This window comes from Pongo abelii, chromosome 1 (assembly GCF_028885655.2).
Source record: "Pongo abelii isolate AG06213 chromosome 1, NHGRI_mPonAbe1-v2.0_pri, whole genome shotgun sequence".
Lineage (NCBI taxonomy): Eukaryota > Metazoa > Chordata > Mammalia > Primates > Hominidae > Pongo > Pongo abelii.
In genome coordinates, this window is record NC_071985.2 from 193,827,233 (window position 1) to 193,848,622 (window position 21,390).

General features: G+C 52.2%; 1 protein-coding gene and 1 long non-coding RNA gene across 3 annotated transcripts in view; one reads left to right on the forward strand and one right to left on the reverse strand.

Annotated features, from left to right (window-relative positions):
* The first annotated feature begins 6,613 nt into the window (after positions 1 to 6,613).
* On the forward strand, positions 6,614 to 19,693 carry NT5C1A (5'-nucleotidase, cytosolic IA). The gene is made up of 6 exons (XM_002810999.3): positions 6,614 to 6,762; positions 12,416 to 12,583; positions 13,002 to 13,131; positions 15,274 to 15,396; positions 17,440 to 17,624; positions 19,220 to 19,693. The coding sequence occupies exons 1-6, from the start codon at positions 6,628 to 6,630 to the stop codon at positions 19,583 to 19,585; spliced, it is 1,107 nt and encodes a 368-aa protein (XP_002811045.2). The 5' UTR covers positions 6,614 to 6,627; the 3' UTR covers positions 19,586 to 19,693.
* The window catches only part of LOC129051486 (uncharacterized), a 31,578-nt gene continuing 17,497 nt past the window's right edge, over positions 7,310 to 21,390 (reverse strand). The window contains exons 1-3 of one of the 2 annotated variants that reach the window (XR_008515766.1): positions 15,348 to 15,482; positions 12,408 to 12,619; positions 7,310 to 8,328 (exon numbers count right to left, since the gene is read on the reverse strand). This is a non-coding gene — a long non-coding RNA (uncharacterized LOC129051486). Of the gene's footprint in view, positions 8,329 to 12,407; positions 12,620 to 15,347; positions 15,483 to 21,390 lie in introns of those variants that run through there. The other variant, XR_008515765.1, reaches the window with a different exon arrangement.

Below are 21,390 nucleotides of genomic sequence, written 5' to 3' on the forward strand. Positions count from 1 at the left end.
CTGAGGGCTCCTGCTCTTCCCTAAGCTGGGACAGGATTGGGGTGGGGAGAAAGGGACAGAAGAGGCCTGGAGAGGCTCACTCAGTGAAGGGCCAAGGTCCTTGTTCTAGCAAGGAATCTGGGAACATGGCATGAGACTCACTTGAGCTAGTTCAAAGAAATGGGGAAGCAGATTATAAGGGACTCTGAAGATGGAAAATCAAGAATGACTGAACCTCAGGCCGGGCGCGGTGGCTCACACCTGTAATCCCAGTACTTTGGGAGGCCAAGGCAGGCAGATCACAAGGTTGAGATCAAGACCATCCTGGCCAACATACTAAAAATACAAAAATCAGCTGGGCATGGTGGTGCACGCCTATAGTCCCAGCTACTCGGGAGGCTGAAGTAGGAAAATCGCTTGAACCCAGGAGGCTGAGGTTGCAGTGAGCAGCGGAGGTTGCAGTGAGCCGAGATCGCACCACTGCACTCCAGCCTGGTGAGAGAGCGAGACTCCATCTCAAAAAAAAAAAAAAAAAAAAAAAAACAGGCTGAACCTGAATAGAGCTGGAACTGGCAACTGGCAACTGGGCCTCTTCCTTATCATCTCTGGGTCTTGCAGGCTCTTGTTCCTTGGGCAGTATTTGCATCCGTGCTCTTTTCCTGGGCTTCTCTTCAGACTTCTTTGGTTTTGTTGCACACAGTGACTGAATCTCCACTCGGTATCAAGACTCACCAGTGACTGACAACTCCCCTCTGTGCCTCTTAGTTCCAATTCACAAGCAAAAGGATCTGATTGGTTTGGCTTAGCTTTTGGCGGGATCCCTTAGGTCAGGTGTCCTCCCTTGGTCCAACCATCTGTAGCCAGACTGGACACTGATATGTGGGACCTGTGAGCAATTCCCTCAGAAGGAAGCTAATGGCAGCATACGCTGGGACTTAGTTTCCCCCTCGCCCAGTGAAAGGCCTCTTAAGAGCCCAAATGAGAGGACAGTGGCCAGCGGAAAGAAAGGTCAAGAGCCAGTATTACAATTCGTCCATATGGCGCCCTTTGTATGACTTAGGAAAAGGCACCCCCTCTGAGTGGAAGCAGCCCCATAAGTATGCAGCTGGGCAGTGGATAGCGCCTTTGGGCTAATTAGGAAAATATCTCCCTTCCTCCAGGTGAATACAGCCCTGTCATATTACGGTGCACAGCTTCGCAAGAGGAGCACAGGCTGCATTTCAGCTCCTGCCTCTCCTGCTGGTCACGGGTCATTGCATAGTGCGTAACCTGTTCCATCTTGACCTGAAATATGGTCAAGGGTTGGGGTGGGAGTTGGTGGTGAAGTGTTCCTCTCAGAATGTCCCCTGACAGTCCAAGAAGCACTGTTCCCTGCAGAGAGTTGGGGGCAGTGGTGGCTGGAGCTGCCTGCATTCTCCTGAAATGCTCAATTGCTTCTACAAGGGTTGCGTCAAGGACACTTGGAGGTGGCCAGCTCCCTTGGCAGGAAGCAATTAGGACAGAGGAAGCAGGCTGACCTGGCCTCAGGGCAACCATGAACCTAACTAAGGAGGTGACTCAGAATCCTGAGAACTTGGGGCTGCTATTCCCAGCTGAGGCCACGCTGGGGGATGGGAAGTCCTGTCCCCTGTCTACTTTGGGCACACAGGTCCTGGGTTGCCTTCTCCCAAAAAACTACCCACTTAGGCCCTCATAATCTCTAACCCAGCCAAATTAGTCCACCTCCTACTTTCAGCCTTGCCCTCTGCCCCATCTTGCTGCCACTAAGAAGCCACAGTGACCTTCCTAAAGCACAAATCTAACCACGTCAGCTCTTCAAAGTCTCCCCTTGCCTCTCTGTATGATTTGCTCCTTAAATATCCCTCCAGGTCCTGTATGATCTGGCACCAGCCGACCTCAGAAGGTTTTTTTTTCTTTCACTTTTCATCCTGCACCCTGCACTAAGCCATCCTGAATGGCCCCCATTTCCTAAGGGGTCTCTTATGCTTTTGTGTTGTGCACAAGCCATTGCTCCTCCCTGGGTCACCCATTGCCTTGTCTCAATTATCTCCTCCTCTATGAAGCCCTCCCAACTCTCCAACAATTGGCCCTTCACATGTACACAGTCCCTCACAGTCAACAAACACTTCCCATGTGATCTGCTGTTGGCTGAGCCAAGCACACATTTAAGTCTCCTTTTTTTTTTATTTTTCTTTTCTTTCTTTCTTTTTTTTTTTTTTTTTTGAGACGGAGTTTCGCTCTTGTTGCCCAGGCTGGAGGGCAATGGCACAATCTCGGCCCACCGCAACCTCAGCCTCCCAGGTTCAAGCGATTCTCCTGCCTCAGCCTCCTGAGTAGCTGGGATTACAGGCATGCGCCACCATGCCCGGCTAATTTTGTATTTTTAGTAGAGATGGGATTTCTCCATGTTGGTCAGGCTGGTCGCGAACTGCTGACCTGAGGTGATCCATCTGCCTCGGTCTCCCAAAGTTCTGAGATTACAGGCGTGAGCCACCGTGCCCCGCCATGCCATTTTTTTTTTTTTAAAGACAAGGAAACAAAGGCCCAGAAAATGGTAAAGCTGGGACTTGATCTCAGGTCTCCTAACATCAAGGCCACTGCTTGTTGTGCCTTCTCAGCCACGGGAGTGAATCCAAGTCAGAATGTGAAAAGAGATTTAAAAAAAAAAACTGGCTAGGCGCGGTGGCTCACATCTGTAATCCCAGCACTTTGGGACGCCGAGGCGGGTGGATCATGAGGTCAGGAGATCGAGACCATCCTGGCTAATACGGTGAAACCCCGTCTCTACTAAAAATACAAAAAAATTAGCTGGGCATGGTGGCGGGTGCCTGTAGTCCCAGCTACTCAGGAGGCTGAGGCAGGAGAATGGCGTGAACCCGGGAGGCAGAGCTTGCAGTGAGCCAAGATCGCGCCACTGCACTCCAGCCTGGGCGACAGTGTGAGACTCTGTCTCAAAAAAACAAAAACAAAAACAAAAAACCCATGAGCTCTGAGCTTCAGAGAAGGAAGCATCTTACCTGACTGGGGAGAGGTGAGGAATAGGTAAAGTGCAAAGGGCAGCCATGGCTTCATGGAGGAGGTGGCATCTGCCCCCGGTCTTACTAAACATTAGCCAACAGGGCCAGGCATGCTGGAGCAGGGCTCTCCAAGGGAGCAGCCAGGTGTGGGGCTCCTGGAGTCATGCCCTACGGGGTCTGTTCCCAGCTTATTCATCTGAAGAAGTGCTGGACCTGGAGGCGAAGAGCTGGACCTGGAGGCAAAGTCCTGGCTGGAGTCCAAAAACCCTGAGCCAGGGAAGCCCTGCACCCAGCCAGCTATTAGCAAGTGACAGGCAAGCCAGAGAGCATGGCCAGAAGCCTGGAAGGGTGGAAAGAACAGTTAAGGATCAAGTTCTCTAATCCTTCCAAAGAAGGATCTGGGGAAAGTTCTTTTTTTTTTTTTTTTTTAAGACAGACTCTCTCTCTGTCACCCAGGCTGGCATGCATTGGCACGATCTCAGCTCACTGCAACCTCTGCCTCCTGGGTTCAAGCGATTCTCCTGCCTCAGTCTCCTGAGTAGCTGGGATTACAGGCGCACCCCACCACACCCAGTTTTAATTTTTGAATTTTTTGTAGAGATGGGGTTTCACCATGTTGGTCAGGCTGGTCTTGAACTCCTGACCTTGTGATCCGCCCACCTCGGCCTCCCAAAGTACTGGGATTACAGGAGTGAGCCACCACGCCCAGCCCGGGGAAAGTTCTTAAAGGGACTGAACCAGGAGTCTAGGCAGGATTCCTTGATGGCAAGGAACAGTGCCTACTCATGGCAGGGTGAGTAAAGGGGAATGGATTAGTTGGGACTTTTGGTTGCAAGTGCACTAAATCCAACTCACACAAGCTTAAGCAAAAAGGGAGGCTTATTGGCTCATGTAATTGGGAAGTTCAGGCATGGCTGGGTCCAGAAACTCCGTTGCATCCTCTCTCCCTTCCTCCTTCTGCTTCTCTCTCTGTAGCACCATTGTCCTTCCAGATGTGCTTTTTTCATGTTCTTTCACCTGCCAAATGGGTTCCCAGCTCACATTGCCCCAAATTAACAACCTCAGAGAAAAAGAGCCAAATCTCCCAGAAGCCCTAAATAAGAGTGAAGAGTGTCTCAGCTGGGGTCACATGCTCATCCCTGTGTCCAGGGACACAGGGCTCCACCACTGGTCAGGTCTCAGTTACAGGTCTCAGTACCAGGTCTGGTACTTCTTGACCAGAAAACTAGGGAGGCAGGGCTTTTTATTAGAAAGAGAGGCCGGGAAAAGTGGCTACTCAAGCAAAACCACTAGCCACCAGATTTCCTTTTGGGGGGCATTTGTTGAAACAATGTGGAGAATCTCATGAAAGTGTAGAGATGGGCACCAGAGCCAGGCCTTAGCTAGAATTTGGGAAGCTGTCAGGACCAGAGGCGGCTCCGTCTCAGGGCAGCATGGTTTCTCTCATGTGCTGCTCTCTGCACATCCTTTCCCATCTTGATCTGCTGCTCATCTCATTCTGCTCAGAGAGTTTCCACCTGCGCTGAGCTTTACTTTGCATATAACCGCAGTCTGCTGAGGCTCACCCAGGTCTCTTGGGAGCCAACTGTATTTTATAACATCCTCAGCTTCTATGCCAATGGTTGACTGCCCAGCCCGTTTCCCAATTCCAAACTCCTGAGAAAGAGAAATCTGCTTGGCCCAGGTCATCTTTTCAAGCCAATCACACAGATTAAAGGCCGCTGGACAGCATGAGGGTGGCTCACTTTTGTGTGAAGTGCTTACCTCCATCCAAGTAACCACTCTATGCATTCTTCCTGAGTGACTTCATCATTCTCCTCCATGAGGCACCTAAGAATAATTGACCTCATTCCTAGAGTTTCAATTATTTATTGCAGTGTAACAAGCTGCCCCAAAACTTGGTGCCTGAAACAACAATTTATTATTTTTGATGATTCTGTGAGTTGGCTGGGCTCAGCTGGAAGGTTTTACTGCTTCATGTTGTGTTGGCTGGCGTCACCCACATAGCTGCACTCCACTGGGAGCTGAGCTGGGGCTGGGACAGCCAGGATGGACTCATTCACTTGTCTGCCAATTGTGCCTATAGTCACCTGGGCTGTCGCTAGCTTTTTATCCTCCAGGTCCTATCTGTCTCACTATGTGGCCTTTCCAGCAGGATAGTCCAGACTTCTTTACATAGTAGCTGGCTCCCAAGAGGGCAAAAATGGAATCTGCAAGTCCTCTTAAGACGTAAGCTTGGAAACCACAGAGCACCACTTCTATTCCGTTCAATTGGTCAAAGCAAGTCACAGGGCCAGCTCAGACTGGACTCCACCTCTGAACGGAAGGAATGTCAAAGTCACATTGCCAAAAGACAGGCAGAATGGAAGAGGTTTTTGGGCCATCTCTGGAAACAATCTTCTAGAAGTAAGTCTAAACACACTTCCCCCAATCCTAACATTTTATTATGATTTTTCCCTTCCTCCCACACAAGGGTTGGTTTGTTTCTCCCAGGACCTGGTGGAGGCTGAGGGGATCACTCCATTCTGTAGCCCCCTCACCTCCCCAGTCAGAGGTGCTCCTAGCTAAGCCAGTGTTTTCTCCTGCTTCTCCCACCCACCCCCGCACACCTCTGAGAGAGGCTACTTGTCTGCTTCCTGGCCTGTGCCTTGGGATGGGTGACATTTGCGTCTGCACCCTGAGACTAGTACAGAGCTCTGCATCAAGGGGGACAACACCCTGGAATTCCAGGATGGTAGTTCCGAGGCCCCTCTTCTGCCCTCCCTCTATCCAGCCCCTTCATGGCCTATAACGAATCACCCCAAGCTGGGCAGGTGGGGGCCTGGGAATGCGCGCCCCCTGCTGACCACCAAAGGGCCAGCAAGAATTCGGGTTTAGTCCCTGGGAGTCTCTCTGGCCTGGGTGCCCACCCCAGGCCAAGGTCTCGACCTGAGACCACCCGAGCCTGGTCTCGACATGGACTTCAAGGGCCCCTCCTAGGTGGTGTGGAGGAGCTGCCGGGTTGGGCCCTTCACTGAGCTCCCGCTGGGAGCAGGCTTCTGCTAGAGGTCGGAGCTATCCATGCATCACCTCCTGCCCGTCTGCCGGATGGACTGGCTTCGGAGGGAAGGGGACATCGTCAGGATCCCAGGGTCCTGGCTCCTAAAGGAAAGATGGGCGGCTAGCTTTTGGGAGGGGAGCGGCTAGCTTTTCATTTTCTCCTTTGGGGATCACTATCCTGGGGAAAAAAAAAGTTGTCAGGCCTCTTCTCTCTCCGCGCACTTCAGCGCCTGCGAAGAACATCATTTTCGCAATCCCCAATCCGCTGCAGCCCACAAACCCAGAGAGCCAGAGAGCCCCCCTCACCACCCAACCGGCTTCGGGCGTGGGTCGGTCGGGGAAGGAGAGCCCAGCTATCCCTCATACCGTACAGCAGTAGCAGCAGCAGCGGCAGCGACACACGGGCGACCGAGAGGGCGAGTGTGACCTCCCCCCGCCCGGCGGGCGGGGAGCCCAGCTCACACGCACAGCCTCCTCGCCGCTGCCCGCCCCCTTCCCTCGCCGGGACTGGCGTCCCTCCTGCAGCCCAGCCCCAGCCAGCTCCGCGTCTACGCCGCCGCCTGCTCTGGCTGGGCCGGGTCAGAGCCGGAGCATGGAACCTGGGGAGCCCCGGGAGCCCCAGGAGCCCCGCGAGCCCGGGCCAGGAGCGGAGACCGCTGCGGCCCCGGTCTGGGAGGAAGCCAAGATTTTCTACGACAACCTCGCGCCCAAGAAGAAACCCAAATCGGTAAAAGCAATGCACGGGTATGCGAGGGACGGGGGAAGGGTTACCCCGGAGGAGGGGTCATAAGTCTCTTGGGAAGGGACCCGTGACGCCCCTCTTGGAGGGGACGCAGCTCCTCAGCCCCAGAATGCGCCCTGCAGCTGGCTCGGGCTCGGGTTTATTTTGGGAGCTCTGCTCTGGTGTATTTTTTACCGGGACTCGGGTTCCACGCCAGGATCCGCCTCCCCCATGCTGTCATCGGGGCCCAGCTAGAGGCCCGCAGCCCCAGCTCCCCCCGCCCCCACTCGGGCCGCCGGGGAGCGCGGATTGCACTTGTTGGCGAAGCGGGTCGGCAGCGCTTGCAGAAGCGCCCCATGCGCGGGTAACCAGACTCGGGAACCCGAGTGCGCTCGGAGACCTGGCTGTGCGCTCCGGTCTCCGCCATCTGGGCATCGGCTCCGGACCTGAGACTCTGCGTTTGGGGTCTGGCTTTGGGTCCTGGGCCCTGGGCTGGGGGCAGTGCACTCCCCACGTCCTAAGGAAAGGGAGCTGCTCTCTCCAGGCACTGGGTTCCACACTCTGCGCTGGGGGGCGATCGGCGCCCCTGGCCCCAGGCTCCCAGCGCTGGACTCTGCCCCCAAGCTCGGGTTCTGCTCCCCTTGCAGTGGGCATTAACATCCCCACGACCCTGTGGTGGTGTCAACCGTCTGGGACCTCACAGAGGAGCTCTCTCCTCTCCCCCATCAAACAAGTTGATGATGCCCTGGTCTGCCCCTGGGCCTTGCTGTCTCCAGCTTCCCAGATCTCAGAGCTTGAGGAGAGAACTGAGAATAGAGGTTGGCCCACAGCGGTCCTCCGAAGAACTCCAGCTTGATCTTAAAGCAACTTGCTGCTTCCCTTCAAGAACCCTTCCCCAAGAGGTCCACCCTATCAGCAATCATTCACTTAGCACCTCCAAGCTGTGCTCTAGAGTGGGGATTGAACAATTAACTAAGCTGAGTACCTGCCTCAGGAGCTCACTGCACAATGATGGAGGCTCCGGAGATGAGAGCCTGGGGGAGTTGGCGGGGAGTGGAGTAGTGATATCACACTGGGGAAAGCTTTGTAGAAGTGGCAGGTATCCTGATCTTAAAGCCTGAGTAGGTGGAGTTTCCGAGAAAGAGGGAAACAAGACAGGCAAAAGTCATGCAAATGTCTCTGAAGCTCAGGACTGTGTTCCTGAATAAGTACTGAATGAAGAATGCAGGATTGTTGGAAGAAGAGCTGGAGGGATGTGAAAGAGCCCACAGAGGGCCTTGGGGATCATGTTAAGGAGTCTGGACCTTACTCAAGGGGGTCAGGGATTTCCAAACTAGCTTCCCCAAGCCCCATGTTTCAGGGAGTCTGCACACATGTGAATCCAATTTATTTTCTTTCTTCTTCAGACTATGTTTTAAACAATTAAAAATGTGTAATAAAACCCAACTCACTCTAATGTATTAGGTGGACATTTTAGCAGCTTGAAGGCCACAGATTTTTTTTTAAGCAAACCTCAGAATAAGGCTTCCCCTGTGATCTGTTTCATCAAAGAGCATCTTGAGATTGTAAGGCCTGTAGTTTAAAACAAAACAAAACAAAACAAAACAAAAAAACCTTTTAGCATTTCCAACCACTTATTGGTCTGAATCAGGACTTTCACAATACTGTACAAATACAAACACAGCAACAACTTGGCCGGATGCTGAAGCTTAAGTCTGCACTGGCATTCTAGCCTCTAGTTTCAAATTTGTTGTCATGCAAACAACTGTGTTGTTTTCATTGGTTGACTTTATAATAAATAAATAAATGTAATGCATTTGAATCTGTAAAATAAATATACACCAATTATATATGTTATATCTGGTACCATATGGTATGAGATATATGATAATATCTGGCTTACATATTGAATTCAAAGTTTATTTGAATTCATTTAAATAAAAGGTCAGCCTACATTTAAAAAAACATATGAATACCATTATGGAGCTATTACAGGATTTTTCATCAGGGGATTAACTGGGTCCCATTTTTATTTTAGAAAGATCACTCTGGGATGGATTGAAAAGGGTGAGTCCGGCAGCAAACCCACCAGTGAGAAGGCTGGTGCCTCTCTGAAGAGGAAGCTGGATGAATGTCAGTGCTGTGGCCTGAGTGATGCAGAGAAAGGGATGGAGACTGGGGACTGGGGTAGTGAAAGCATCAGTGCTCAAAATCCATTTCCTCCCCAGGCACCAGAGCTCAGGCCCAGTTGTCAGTCATGACCCCTGGGTCAGCCCCTGACTCTCATGGTTCTCTGGGAGGCAAGAAGCCTGGAGGCTTCCCAGCTCCTATTCCTTCCTGCAGAAGCCCCTCTTCCCACAGGCTATTTTGGGGGCTCTAGGCCTCATGGGCCCCATCATGGCCTGGCCTGGGCTAATTCTCATTCCCAGGGGCCTGAGTAAAATATTTAACGCCTGAAGGCCTGTTGGAGGCCCTCACCTCATGGGGTCAGAGCACTTCTTCAATCCAGAACTCTCCTGTCCCTCTCTCCTTCAGCAGCCCTTCCCTCTCTAAGTCCTACTAGGAATAACAGCTTTTTGCCTATGTTTCTATCTTGGACCCAATAGGCAGAATTACGTTAGCCTAAATGGGAGCTCCTCAGGCAGTCCAGGTGGGGGTGGGCTGCCCTCTGTTATTCTTCCATTCCCATCCCCTAGCCGGAGCCATCAGCCTGACCCTGGAAGGCAAAGAGAGCTGCCAGGACCCTGGTTTCCTGGAGCTCCGAGCTCCCAGACTGAGCCCTTGAGTCACTCTGACCCAATTCCCAGTCTGAGATCAGGGCTTCTTTCTGCTCTCTGGAGGAACCGTTCCTAGATGCCCCTGCCAACACACGGCCACCTCTGCAGCCAGGCCCAGGAGGGTCTCTACGTCCACAACTTGTCCCTATCTCTGGCCAGCTCATTTCACCTGCTCCTTCAGCTCCACCTGGAGCCTGGACAGGTCATTCATCAGTCCCAGCTGGGATCCATATTTCTTACACAGCCATGGCCTCTGGGATCTTAGACTCCACCTCACTTGTACTGTGTCACAGCAGTCTAAGTGGGGATGCAGAGTCCTGCCCTTGGGACCCCCATTCTGACGGGAAACAAAGACCTACCGTTAGAAACCTCAGTTTGTGGGCACGCCCTGATCATTTCTTCCAAATCTGGAAAGTGAAGGCTGGGGGAGATGTTTCCAGGGAAGGCGGAAGTAGCAAGGGATAGAATCTTCTGGGAACTGTTGAGGAGAGGAATAGCAAGGGTACTGCAGTGTGGATAGAGGCCAGGCTAGAGGCCAGAGACTTGAGATCTCATCTTGCTCTGCCTTGACCTAGAGTAATACTCTGCCCCTTTCTGGGCCTGTTTCCCTATCTGGAAAAGAGAGAAGCAGAGGACTCTTGGGGCCAATGCAACCAGGACATTTTTCTTGCAACAACCAGGGGTGGGATGGATTGGGGTCTGTCTGGGTAGCTCAGCCAGAGGGAGCCCAGGACTTGGCAGTCTGGCGGCGACTGTGGGACAGAAAGTGAGGAGTGAGACCTTGGCTGGCTGCCAGGGCTGGAGTGGCAGGCTTGGGAACCTGCCTAAATGGGGCTGGGAGGGCAGCTGACTCTGTCCTTAGAGGGGTGATGGCCCTGTCCCTGGGGCAGTAAGCCCAGTGGGTGGAGCAAGCTCAGCTCCTGTTCCAAAGGCCTCCAGGCTTCCAGGGTTTATGAGAGTGGGTCTCCCCACTCCATCACCAACCCCACCCTTAGGACACACATATGGTGGTAGTCAGCAACTGAGAAAGGTATTTGGGTTGAACCTCCAAGAAGAAGCACCTGTCCTGCCACTGCCTTACACAGACCTTGCTGGCCACATACACCATCTTGGTTGGGGCTAAAAGTCAGATGCAAACTGAGGTCTACCACATGACCTTGGGGAACTCTTTTTTCTTCCACTCCTATTATAAGGTTCTATAGCTGCATTAACCACTAGCCACATATAGCTATTTAAGTTCATTTAAATGAAGTAAAATCTAAAATTCAGTTCCTCAGTCTCATTAGTCACATTTCAAATTGTTCCATAGCCACAGGGACAGCACAGATTATGGAATATTTCCATTATCATAGAAAGTTCCATTGGACAGTGCTCTTTTAAAAGATGGGATTGGCCTCTGTCTTGGGGTTGGATCATGAGCTCTGTGGGGACAGGGATCACACTTGTGTTGCTTCCTGCCACGTCCACCACAGTGTCTCTCAGATGGTGACCACTCAATGTCGTCAACTGATTGGAGCCCAGGACTGACCCCAGGAAGAAGCAATGGGGTTGAGTACATGACCCACAGGTGATCAGGAGAGGCGAGAATGCAAGGTGCATTTATGAGCTTTGACCGCAATTTGAGCCCCTCATTTTTAATTTGTAAAGTGGGAATCACGACCCCAGGACTGCTCAGGACACAGAGATGTGGTGGGATTCTCTGGGTATCTATAAATCCCTTGGGCACTCATATTCTGATCCTCCCTAGGGACTATAAAGGTCCAGCTGCTGTCTGGGGTGGCGGGTGCCTGTAGTCCCAGCTACTTAGGAGGCTGAGGCAGGACAATTGCTCGAACCTGAGAGGCGGAGGTTGCAGTGAGCCGAGATCACGCCACTGCACTCCAGCCTGGGCAGCAAGAGTGAAACTCCATCTCAGAAAAAAAAAAAAGAGGGGGAAAGTATGCCCTGATGTGAGAAAGCCCAGATGGGGCAAAGCTGGGGGATGGGAAGAGGGGAATGGAAAGAGAAGTAGGGGTCTGTTGTGAAGGGCTATTTCCACACTAGAGGCTGCCAGCCATATTCTGAGAATAGTGTGCACCACTAAAGAGGGGGGCTGTGGTCAGATCTGAACTTTAGAAAAATCCCCTAACAGCAGCATGAATGACAGATTACAGAATGTGACAGATGATGATGGCCTGAACGAAAGAAGTGGGTGGATTCTAGTGGAGTTGACTCATTTCGGTAATCAATTGATGAGGAAGGGAGTTGAGGCTGACTTCCCAGCTTCTGCTTCAGTAATGAGTGGATAGTGGTTCTAAGCCTTGCTGTGAGTTACAGGGAGAAGGGATCAGGTTTGGGAGGAGAGAAGATGATGGGAATTCAGCCTTGGGAATGTTAACTTTGAGAGGCTGTTAGTCAACTGGGGCAGTTAGATGGATGTATGAATCTGGAGCTCAGGAGACAGATCTGGGCTGGAGATACATTTTTTATATAAATTGTCATATTTATGGGTATCATTTCTTCCTAAGGGCATGCAGCTCTTATTTTACAATGGAAACCATCTGAGATCATCTCCAGCATCAGTCATACTTTGGCCACATACATTGGCTTCACTTTTTCTTGTGTCCAGATGCCTGACTAGATTGCAAACTCCCAAGGGCATGGCCATCCCTCCATCAGATTGTGCTTCCAGCAAGGGAGCCAGCACCTCTCTCAAACCCCATCTGGGTCTGTCATAGATGGGGTCCTGACCTAAGTCCACATCTGCTCAAGGCTGGGCCTCTTTAGGTAGAGACTGGGTCTGGGTCTTCTCCATGTCCCCACTACCCAGGGAGACTCACACATGTGAGCCTGCCTCAGGGGCAGTCATCTGAGTGACAACCCCTTCTCCCATACCTCTGTAGCCCAAGCCTCAGAATGCAGTCACCATTGCTGTGTCCTCCCGAGCCTTGTTTCGCATGGACGAGGAGCAGCGGATCTACACGGAGCAGGGCGTGGAGGAGTACGTGCGCTACCAGCTGGAACATGAGAACGAGCCCTTCAGTCCCGGGCCAGCCTTCCCTTTCGTGAAGGTGAGGGAGCAGTTCCACCACTAGCTCATACAGCACCTTTGTGGGGATTAGAAAAAAGCACTCCCGTGAGTATTTGAGTAAGGAAAAAGGGCCCCTCTGGGCAGATGTAACCACACAGGTACACAGCTTGGCTAGGTGACAGAGTCTTTTGGGAAGAAAATTCGTCCACCCTCTGGACAAATGCAGCCCCACGCCTGGTAACCAGCTTGGTGAGTGGAATGCAGGCTGGATTTCAGCCCCGACTCTCTCTAGCGAGGTACCCCTGACTGGTAAGCAACTTGCATTAGGAGAAGGTAGTTCATGCGCACTTATCTCATCCCAAGCGTGGCTCCTCACCTCCCCTCATTGGATCCTTGGCCACCAACTTCAGGTATCAATCCTTGGGGGTCTAAGCTGGGGGGTACCCTCTCCTTTCTAGGCTCTGGAGGCCGTGAACAGGCGGCTGCGGGAGCTGTACCCCGATAGTGAGGACGTCTTCGACATTGTCCTCATGACCAACAACCATGCTCAAGTGGGTGTCCGCCTCATCAACAGTATCAACCACTATGGTGAGCATGAGCATGAGGATGGGGGGTTTGCCCTGGGACACCCCTACCAGATCCCCCAGGGATGGGGCCACACCTCTGCAGGATGGAGTTGTACTGACCAGAACCCCAAGCCCAGTGTGTGCTGGTAAATTCGCTCTTTAAACAAACAAACAAAACCCTGACTTGTAGTGTTGCTAGTTTTCAGGGTGTAAATATTTCCACCAGGACTGGTTTCAAGCTATCAGTGGTTGAACAACACAAATGGCTCAAAAAATTTCTGAATGCTTAACTGTGGGCTCTTGCAAGCCAGTCCAAGCCAGCTCCAGCACACCCCACTCTGAGTGTGATTAGGTGGGACAGTTACTGCCTCCCTGCCTCAGTTTCTATAACTGTGATGGGGCTAACAGTCCTCACAAGGTTGCTGGGAGAATCAGGTGCAGCTGTCAGAGTGAAAGGGCTTTGTGTCTTATTCTAAACTCAAGGTTAAAAATAATAGACCCTCCAGAGCTAGCTTAAGCTCAGGAGAATTTCATATTAGGTTACAGGGGTGTCTTTCAGAGGGCAGGAAATAAATTTGGGCCTACAAAGGCCTGAATCCAAGTACTAGAAATCTCTCCCGGCTCTTCTTTTCTTCAGGCCCCATGAACCTTTATTTATGCTTCTCTAGCAAGTTTGCTCTTTTTTTTTCCCTCTCTCCCCTGAATTGGATTTGTCTGCTTTTCCTAAATAAAAACCATATTCAAGAAAAGCGGGCCAGGCGCGGTGGCTCACTCCTGTAATCCCAGCACTTTGGGAGGCCAGGGCAGGTGGAACACTTGAGGTCAGGAGTTCAAAACCAGCCTAACATGGTGAAACCCTGTCTCTACTAAAAATACAAAAATTAACCTGGCGTGGTGGTGCACACCTGTAATCCCAGCTACTCGGGAGGCTGAAGTATGAGAATCACTTGAACCCGGGAGGCAGAGGTTGCAATGAGCCGAGATCACCCCACTGCACTCCAGCCTGGTGACAGAGTGAGATGGAAAGGAGAGGAGAGGGGACGGGAGGGGGGGGGGAGGGGAGGGGAGGGGAGGGGAGGGGAGGAAAGGAAGAGAAATCCACTTTGGGGAGAGAGAGAGACAGAAAAATAATACAACTGGCCAGGCGCGGTGGCTCACGCCTGTGATCCCAGCACTTTGGGAGGCCGAGGCGGGGGATCACGAGGTCAGGAGATCGGATGGCTAACACGGTGAAACCGCGTCTCTACTAAAAATACAAACAAATTTAGTCGGGCGTGGTGGTGGGGCCTGTGGTCTCAGCTACTCCGGAGGCTGAGGCAGGAGAATAGCGTGAACCCGGGAGGCAGAGCTTGCAGTAAGCCGAGATCGCGCCACTGTACTCCAGCCTGGGCGACACAGCGAGACTCTGTCTCAATAAAAAAAAAAAGAAAGAAAAGAAAAAAAGAAAGAAAGAAAAAGAAAAAGAATACACCTAATACACTTATATTTATAGATTTACCAGGCCTGGTTTTTAGCAACCAAGAGAGTCTAGTTGGCATTTTTAAATCCTAATTTCAAATTCTTGGGAGCAGGGTTGATAGTAAAAATATTTAACCACCTGTGTGACATACACACTGCGTAATCAGGACAGACTCTCCCTGTAGTGCTGAAGCAGGGCCCTGAAGGACCCCTGCCATACCAGGCATTACCGCCTTACTCTGGAGAGGACAGAGGTCCTGGGTAAGGGGCTGCGAGAGTGACGGGTAACTTAATGGGCTCAGAGCAGCAGCCGTTTATCAACCAACAAATAACTTTACAACCTTTGCAGTCATGGGGACCAGCGGATTGGCAGCCTAGGTAATCAGATTGGCCCAGCTTGGGTCAGGTGTCTGCTCTTATCCAATCAGCTATAGCCAGGAGGCGGGGTCTCACAGGCATGTAGCACTGTGATTCCTTGACAAGAGGATGTCCCTGTGAGCTGGGCAATTGCTCTAGAGATGTGCTCGTCCTCATTTCATGAAGGATGGAGGGGCTCAGAAGGGAACACTGGCCTAAAATTACACAGAGACACGCTGTGCTGCCGTACCACACCCAGAACTAGGATGGCGTCCACTGGGCACAGAGAGACTGCCCTGAAGCCCAGGGTTGACCCTGGCCTCACCTGGGTCCTCTACCTCCTTCCCAGACCTGTTCATCGAGAGGTTCTGCATGACAGGTGGGAACAGCCCGATATGCTACCTCAAGGCCTATCACACCAACCTCTACTTGTCAGCCGATGCGGAAAAAGTGCGAGAAGCCATTGATGAGGGTAAGTCTAAGTGAGGAGGGAGAATATGGGGAGTGCAGCAAAGGGGTCCCTGAGGTGGGAGGCCTGGTCCTAAAGTTCCGAGCAGGTGCTGGGAGTTGCCATGGTAACTAGAAGGCAAGGCTGCGCAATACTTTCCTTAATTCTTATAATCTGTCCTATAAATTCTGAAAGCAAGGCCCTACCCATTCCATCTTCCTACCTCTGGCCCTACTGTGTCATGGATGCGTTTACTTCTCAGCATCACCCAGCCTTCTGTTTCCATGGAAACCCTCTCTACAGCCCAGAAAGCTACTTTCTTCTATGATTCCTCCAAGTCAGGAGTTCTGATTCCTGTAGGACCATAGGCAGCCTCTGCCCTGCCCTGGGCCAATGGGAAGGAGGATTCATATCTAGTCCAGCCTGAAAGCCTGAGTGGTGGGGTCTGGGGAATGGCCAGCATCTCCAGCAGCTGGGATGGCCAGTGCTTAGGGGAGTTTAGGAGACCCAGATGCAAGTACTGACAAAGAGAATGTCCCCCTATGTGTTCTTTCAAGGGGCAGTTTTGGGTGGTATCCACAGTCTCAATCCTCCCAATGAGGTGTGTATCCTATTGCACATGAGAGAAAACAGGCCCATAGAGGAGCAAGGACTGGCCAGCTGCCTGAGAGGGTTCCTTAGGCTGAACACTAGTGGCAAGTTTCTTTATCAACCAACAATATATTCACTTTTCTCTTCCTCTTTCATGTTGTCTCCTGCTTGGAAGCCTGGCCTCTCTCCCTCTGATAACTCACTCCCCTGAGCTGCTTGGGAGCTCCTAGAGGCTTTCTTTAACCAGGAACCAGGAGCCATTTCTCTAGACAGATGTCACACCCTCTGGTTGGGGCCTTGGCACTGGCATGTAGGTGTGCCTCTGTGTGTTTGTAACTTGACCTCAGGCTAGGGAGCAGGAGAATGGTCCACGGAGAGGCCCTACTGAGGGTAGGGGTGGTTCTGGGTCATCTTGATTCCAGTGCTGGCAGAGCTGAGAAGGTGCCTGGCTTGATGCCTGGCACTGGCCCTGCTTGTAGCATCCTCAGGCTAGTGAAGTTGTGTGCAGGTAGCACTGCTCACTCCTCCCAAAGCTCACCTAAGCCCAGCCTCTGTGATCCTCAGTTCTCAAAAGAGTTGGGCTGAAGTGATCTTTGAAGAGATGGAGACTAGGGAATAAGCTCGGCCAGCTACCCAGGTCTCCAGCCTCCCAGCACTGGCTCTCTGCCATCTAGTGCAGCTCTAGCCTGGAGCCTGAACCCCTGAGAGGCATCCTTGGACCCCTGGAGGAGCCCAGGGTGGCAGAGTCTGTGCACACAACTAGCCATCACTTGTGCTGTCTCCCAGGACCACTTAGGTTGTTTTTTGGAACCCTGAACAGCCGCCAGCAGGGCATACCTGGGTGTCATTGTGGCTGTAGACTGAGGGTGCACGTACTCACCTCACCTGATTGTGGCCTGTGGTCTCAGCCCCAGAGCTGAGAGGCCCTTAATTTTACAGTGGTCCAGAGAAGGTGAGTGACTTGCTAGAACCAATGGTGAGGGAGTGGCTGAGGCCAAGCCAGGGTTGGGGCTCCTTCCCAGCCCCACTGTAGGTCTACATCAGGGGCTGTGAGGCACCCCTGGCAGGAAGGCAGTGGCCGATGGGACGCATGTTTGGCTGGTCCACAGCAGCATGATCTTACTAGGTGTTAAAGTACTGAAATTCCTTCACCCTAGTTGGTAAATAGTTCCTGCCCTGAGTCCTGAGTGCCCTCCTGCTCCCCGGGACTCCTCCCAGACTTTTCCACAAAGCAATAACCAACAGGGTAACCTGGCAAGGCAAAGGCCCTAGAGATCTGCTTCAGAGCCACTGCTACTGCTCTCTTCTTGGCCAGGATCCATGCACTACCAGTTTTTACAAGTTTTAAATATTAGTTTTCATCAGCCTTGCCCTGAGTCCTGTATGAGTCAGGTGGGGCAAGGATAGCCTAAGATAGCCCACTCCAGCCCTACTGCCCAGCCTGAAGGCAGACAATGCTTGCCTCTCTCTGCCTAGGGATCGCAGCTGCCACCATCTTCAGCCCCAGCAGGGACGTGGTTGTGTCCCAGAGTCAGCTGCGCGTGGCCTTCGATGGGGACGCTGTGCTCTTCTCGGACGAGTCGGAGCGCATCGTCAAGGCCCACGGGCTGGACCGATTCTTCGAGCATGAGAAGGCCCACGAGAACAAACCTCTGGCTCAGGTGCTCCCCATAGACCCAGAAACCCTGAGAGGAACAAGGCAGCTCCCCAGACCTGCCCTTGGCCTGCACTCCCAGCCCAGAAGCAAACAAACCCCAGGCTCAGCCCAGATTCCAGCCTGGTCCCCTCGACCCTCTCACGTGACCACTGGCCCCCCATCAATGAGCTTCCACCTGCTTTGTTGAGCCCATATCCCCTCACTGAAGTCCCAACCCTCCTTTGAAGCCTCCATTCTCTATCTAAGCCTCTCTCTAAGCCCATACCCACTCTGCAGCTCAAATCCCCATTTCTGAGGTCTCCTTTGCTCCCTGACGTCCCCATTCTTTATGTTCCCACCTCTTCTCTGAAGTCCCTGCCCTGCTCTGAAGGCCTCATCCTGTCTCTCTGAAGCTCCCATTCTCTCTCTGGAACCCTCACTTGCTCCCTGAGATCCCCCACCCCTCTGAGGGCATGCCCACCCTCTTAAGAAGTCTGTTTCCCTCACTGGAAACAGGAGGAAAGGAATTGCTGGACTGGAGTGCCTCATTGGGGTAGGGAGATCCAGCTGGGTGTGGCATCTGGGGCAGACCATTTGCTTTGGGACATCTCCTGCCATCCATCCCTTGGCTGGGGGCACAGGGACCCTCACTTACCCTCAAACTGCTCAGTGTCTCTCAGAACAGAATATACCCTAGAGCTTGGTGGAAATTCCCTGGAGTTGGGGCTGTTGGGATTCTCCAGCTCTGCTGGGAGCTCTTATTTGAGCTTTTAACAAAAACCTGGGTGCTCAATAATCTCAGAGCCCCTCTCTCCAAGAGCTCAGCAGGCTTCAGTTGTGGCTCCTAAATATTCAGTTCACGTCTGTTCTTGCGAGTTGCCTCTGAAATCCTTGGGAATCCAGGGCAGGAGAGTTTTCCTACTAAGTGGTAAGCAGAGGCCCAGGAGACCACTGCTTATTCCAGTTTACCTAGCAAGCGAGAGGTCTCCAAGACGAGGAGCCCACTTTTGTTTATTTCTAGCTGCTTTGGAAATAAGCAGTTTTCTTCATCGTCGTCTGTTTTTTTATTCTCACATCCTCAGGAAGCTTCACTGTTCTGGGCACTGTAGAGAATAAATTCTTTCCTTGACCCTAGAGAGCTTGAGGATGACACCCTGAGCCACCTGGGTGCCAGATGGGCACGGTTGATACTCAACAGTTACACATTGGTCCATCTTCTCCAGCTGTTTATAGCTGGAGTCCATTCTGATTGGAGGGTGCCCATGCCATAGTTACTAAGTAGTTTTAATATCCCCCCTGTTGATGGGCATCGAAGGCGACACTTACAGACCTTCAGGACAGACATCTGTATACCTTGATGTGCATATGGATGGATGATACATATCAACAGTTGCCCTGATAGTTATCCTGACCCAGCACCAATATACAATAACACAGATCCCCTGACTAGAGCCCCACTGGTGCACACAGTAGCCTAAGCAGGCATAAGCAGAACTATCTGAAAGATTTAGGGATCCTGAAGTTTTCCACACCAAACAAGACACTAGTGCTTTAGGGAGAGTAGGGGGCAAATATTTAGGAGGTGGTAGAGCTAACAATGTTCCCCTTGCCTTCTCATAGGGCCCCTTAAAGGGCTTTCTGGAGGCACTGGGTAGGTTGCAGAAGAAGTTCTACTCCAAAGGCCTGCGGCTGGAGTGCCCAATTCGTACCTACTTGGTGACAGCACGCAGTGCAGCCAGTTCCGGGGCCCGGGCTCTCAAGACCCTGCGCAGCTGGGGCCTGGAGACAGATGAAGCCTTGTTCCTCGCTGGAGCGCCCAAGGGCCCCCTCCTCGAGAAGATCCGCCCACACATCTTCTTTGATGACCAGATGTTCCATGTGGCTGGAGCTCAGGAGATGGGTACTGTGGCTGCCCATGTGCCTTATGGCGTGGCACAGACACCCCGGCGGACTGCACCTGCAAAGCAGGCCCCATCTGCACAGTAGCTGAACCACCAGCTTTACTGATCCACATTGCTCCAGGCTCCCTGACATACTTCGACACCTCCTCTGGTAGATCCCTCTAGTTTCTCACTGTTCTGTCCTTCTGCCTGTCTGCCCTCATCCCTATGAGTGATGTACTTGTAGGAAATTATGCAGACGGGACTGGCATTCTCAACATCCCTCCTTTGGGGCAAATTCTGTGCCATGATCCTGAGTAGGACAGTAGGACTGTGCAGAATAGCTGGATTTCACGGGGGAAGTTAATGGGTCTGAGAGAGGGAGGGTCAGAGAAGCCAGGATTTCTCAAAAGTGACTTAGGATGAAAACTAGCTCAATGTGGTGTAAAGAACACTGCTATGGGAGAGAGTGGATCTGGCTTCTAAGCTCTGTCCTGGTATTAACTGCATGACTTTGAGTAATCCCTCCCCTTCATGGGCCCCAGTTTCCCCATCTTTTGGGCGGTTTTCAAGCTCCCTTTTAGCCAAAGAAGCTTGGTTCTTTAAGATCGCCCTCTTAGAAGGAAGCATTCTTTGTCAGCGCTGCTGCTGGTATGTATGGCACTTTTGTGCAAATCACAAAAGGACACTGTCTAGGTGAATGAAGAACAAAAAGACATCCCTTCCTCTGGCCTGACCCAGTCCCATGCTGGGGTACACAGCTTAGTTAGCAGGATAGAGGCTGGATTTCAGCCCCCATGTGTCCCCTCAGCTCAGAGGCCTTTGTCAAATGGACAAAATGCAAAATCGCCCCCAGCAACTCTATCTATAATTTTACACATTTTGAAACCACTGGACAAGATGACCTATCTGCTCCTGTGATTCTCTAACCTGTATGGTCATCAGGGCTCAGCCCAGGAAGCAAGGGGAGTGAATTGGACATGCATACGAACTCTCCTCCAGCCAGCAGGGGGCACTGCAGGCTCTTCCCGGGAAGGAGCATTAGTAGCTGCCTGCTCAGTGTTTCCTTTGCTCTTGCTTTGAGCCAAAGTTCAGTTGCTCTTGCCTGCCAAGACCCTCACTTCCACCACCCTCACTCCCCCAGTCATTGCATCCTGTTGAGCAGCTCTGCTGGTGGGGAACGGGACAGAGCATGGGTGTCTACTGTTGTGGCCCCAATTCTAGGGGAAGAAAGTGCAGTGGCTGAGGTAGGCGGTTGTCCAGGCTGAGCCAGAGGGTGAGGTGCTGCCTGGGATGAAGTGGGAAGTGTCAGGAGGTCTGGTGTGAGACAGAAGGTACTGAGACAGTGACGCTTGGAGAGGAAGGAGCTGAAATGTGCACTAGCAAAATTCTCCAGCTATGGGATTGTGAGTGGAAGGCCAGTCAGAGCTGCCTTTGGAGGTAATGAGCTCTCCATCAGTGGATGCTGAGCAAGGGCTTCCAGGGTGAGATGACCTCCCCATGAAATGCATCAGCGGATCCTCCACATTTGCAGGAGCCCCTGCGGCCCCTTCTTCACCACTTTCAGAGGAGAACTCTCACCGCTTGATGAGTCAGCCTCCTCCTTTGCTGAGCATCCCTGGCTGTCTCCGGAGGGAGGGTGGAAGCACCAATGGCTGGTCCCCAGGAAGACAGAAGGGGTGAGCAGACATCTGTGTGTGGACTGATTGCCAGGCTTCTAGGAGGAATCCTAGTCATGAGCAAGCACTTTGTAAAGATAACCAAAAGTATCATGAGAGGGGCAGAAGCCTGGAGGTGTGGTGGCAGGAAATAGGGAAGGAGAGCACCCTGGGGTTTTTGATCTTTGTCCTTCTAGGGACTCAGCTCAGGGTCTGAATGGGCACAGGTTCTGTGCAGTGTGGGGCAGGGTAA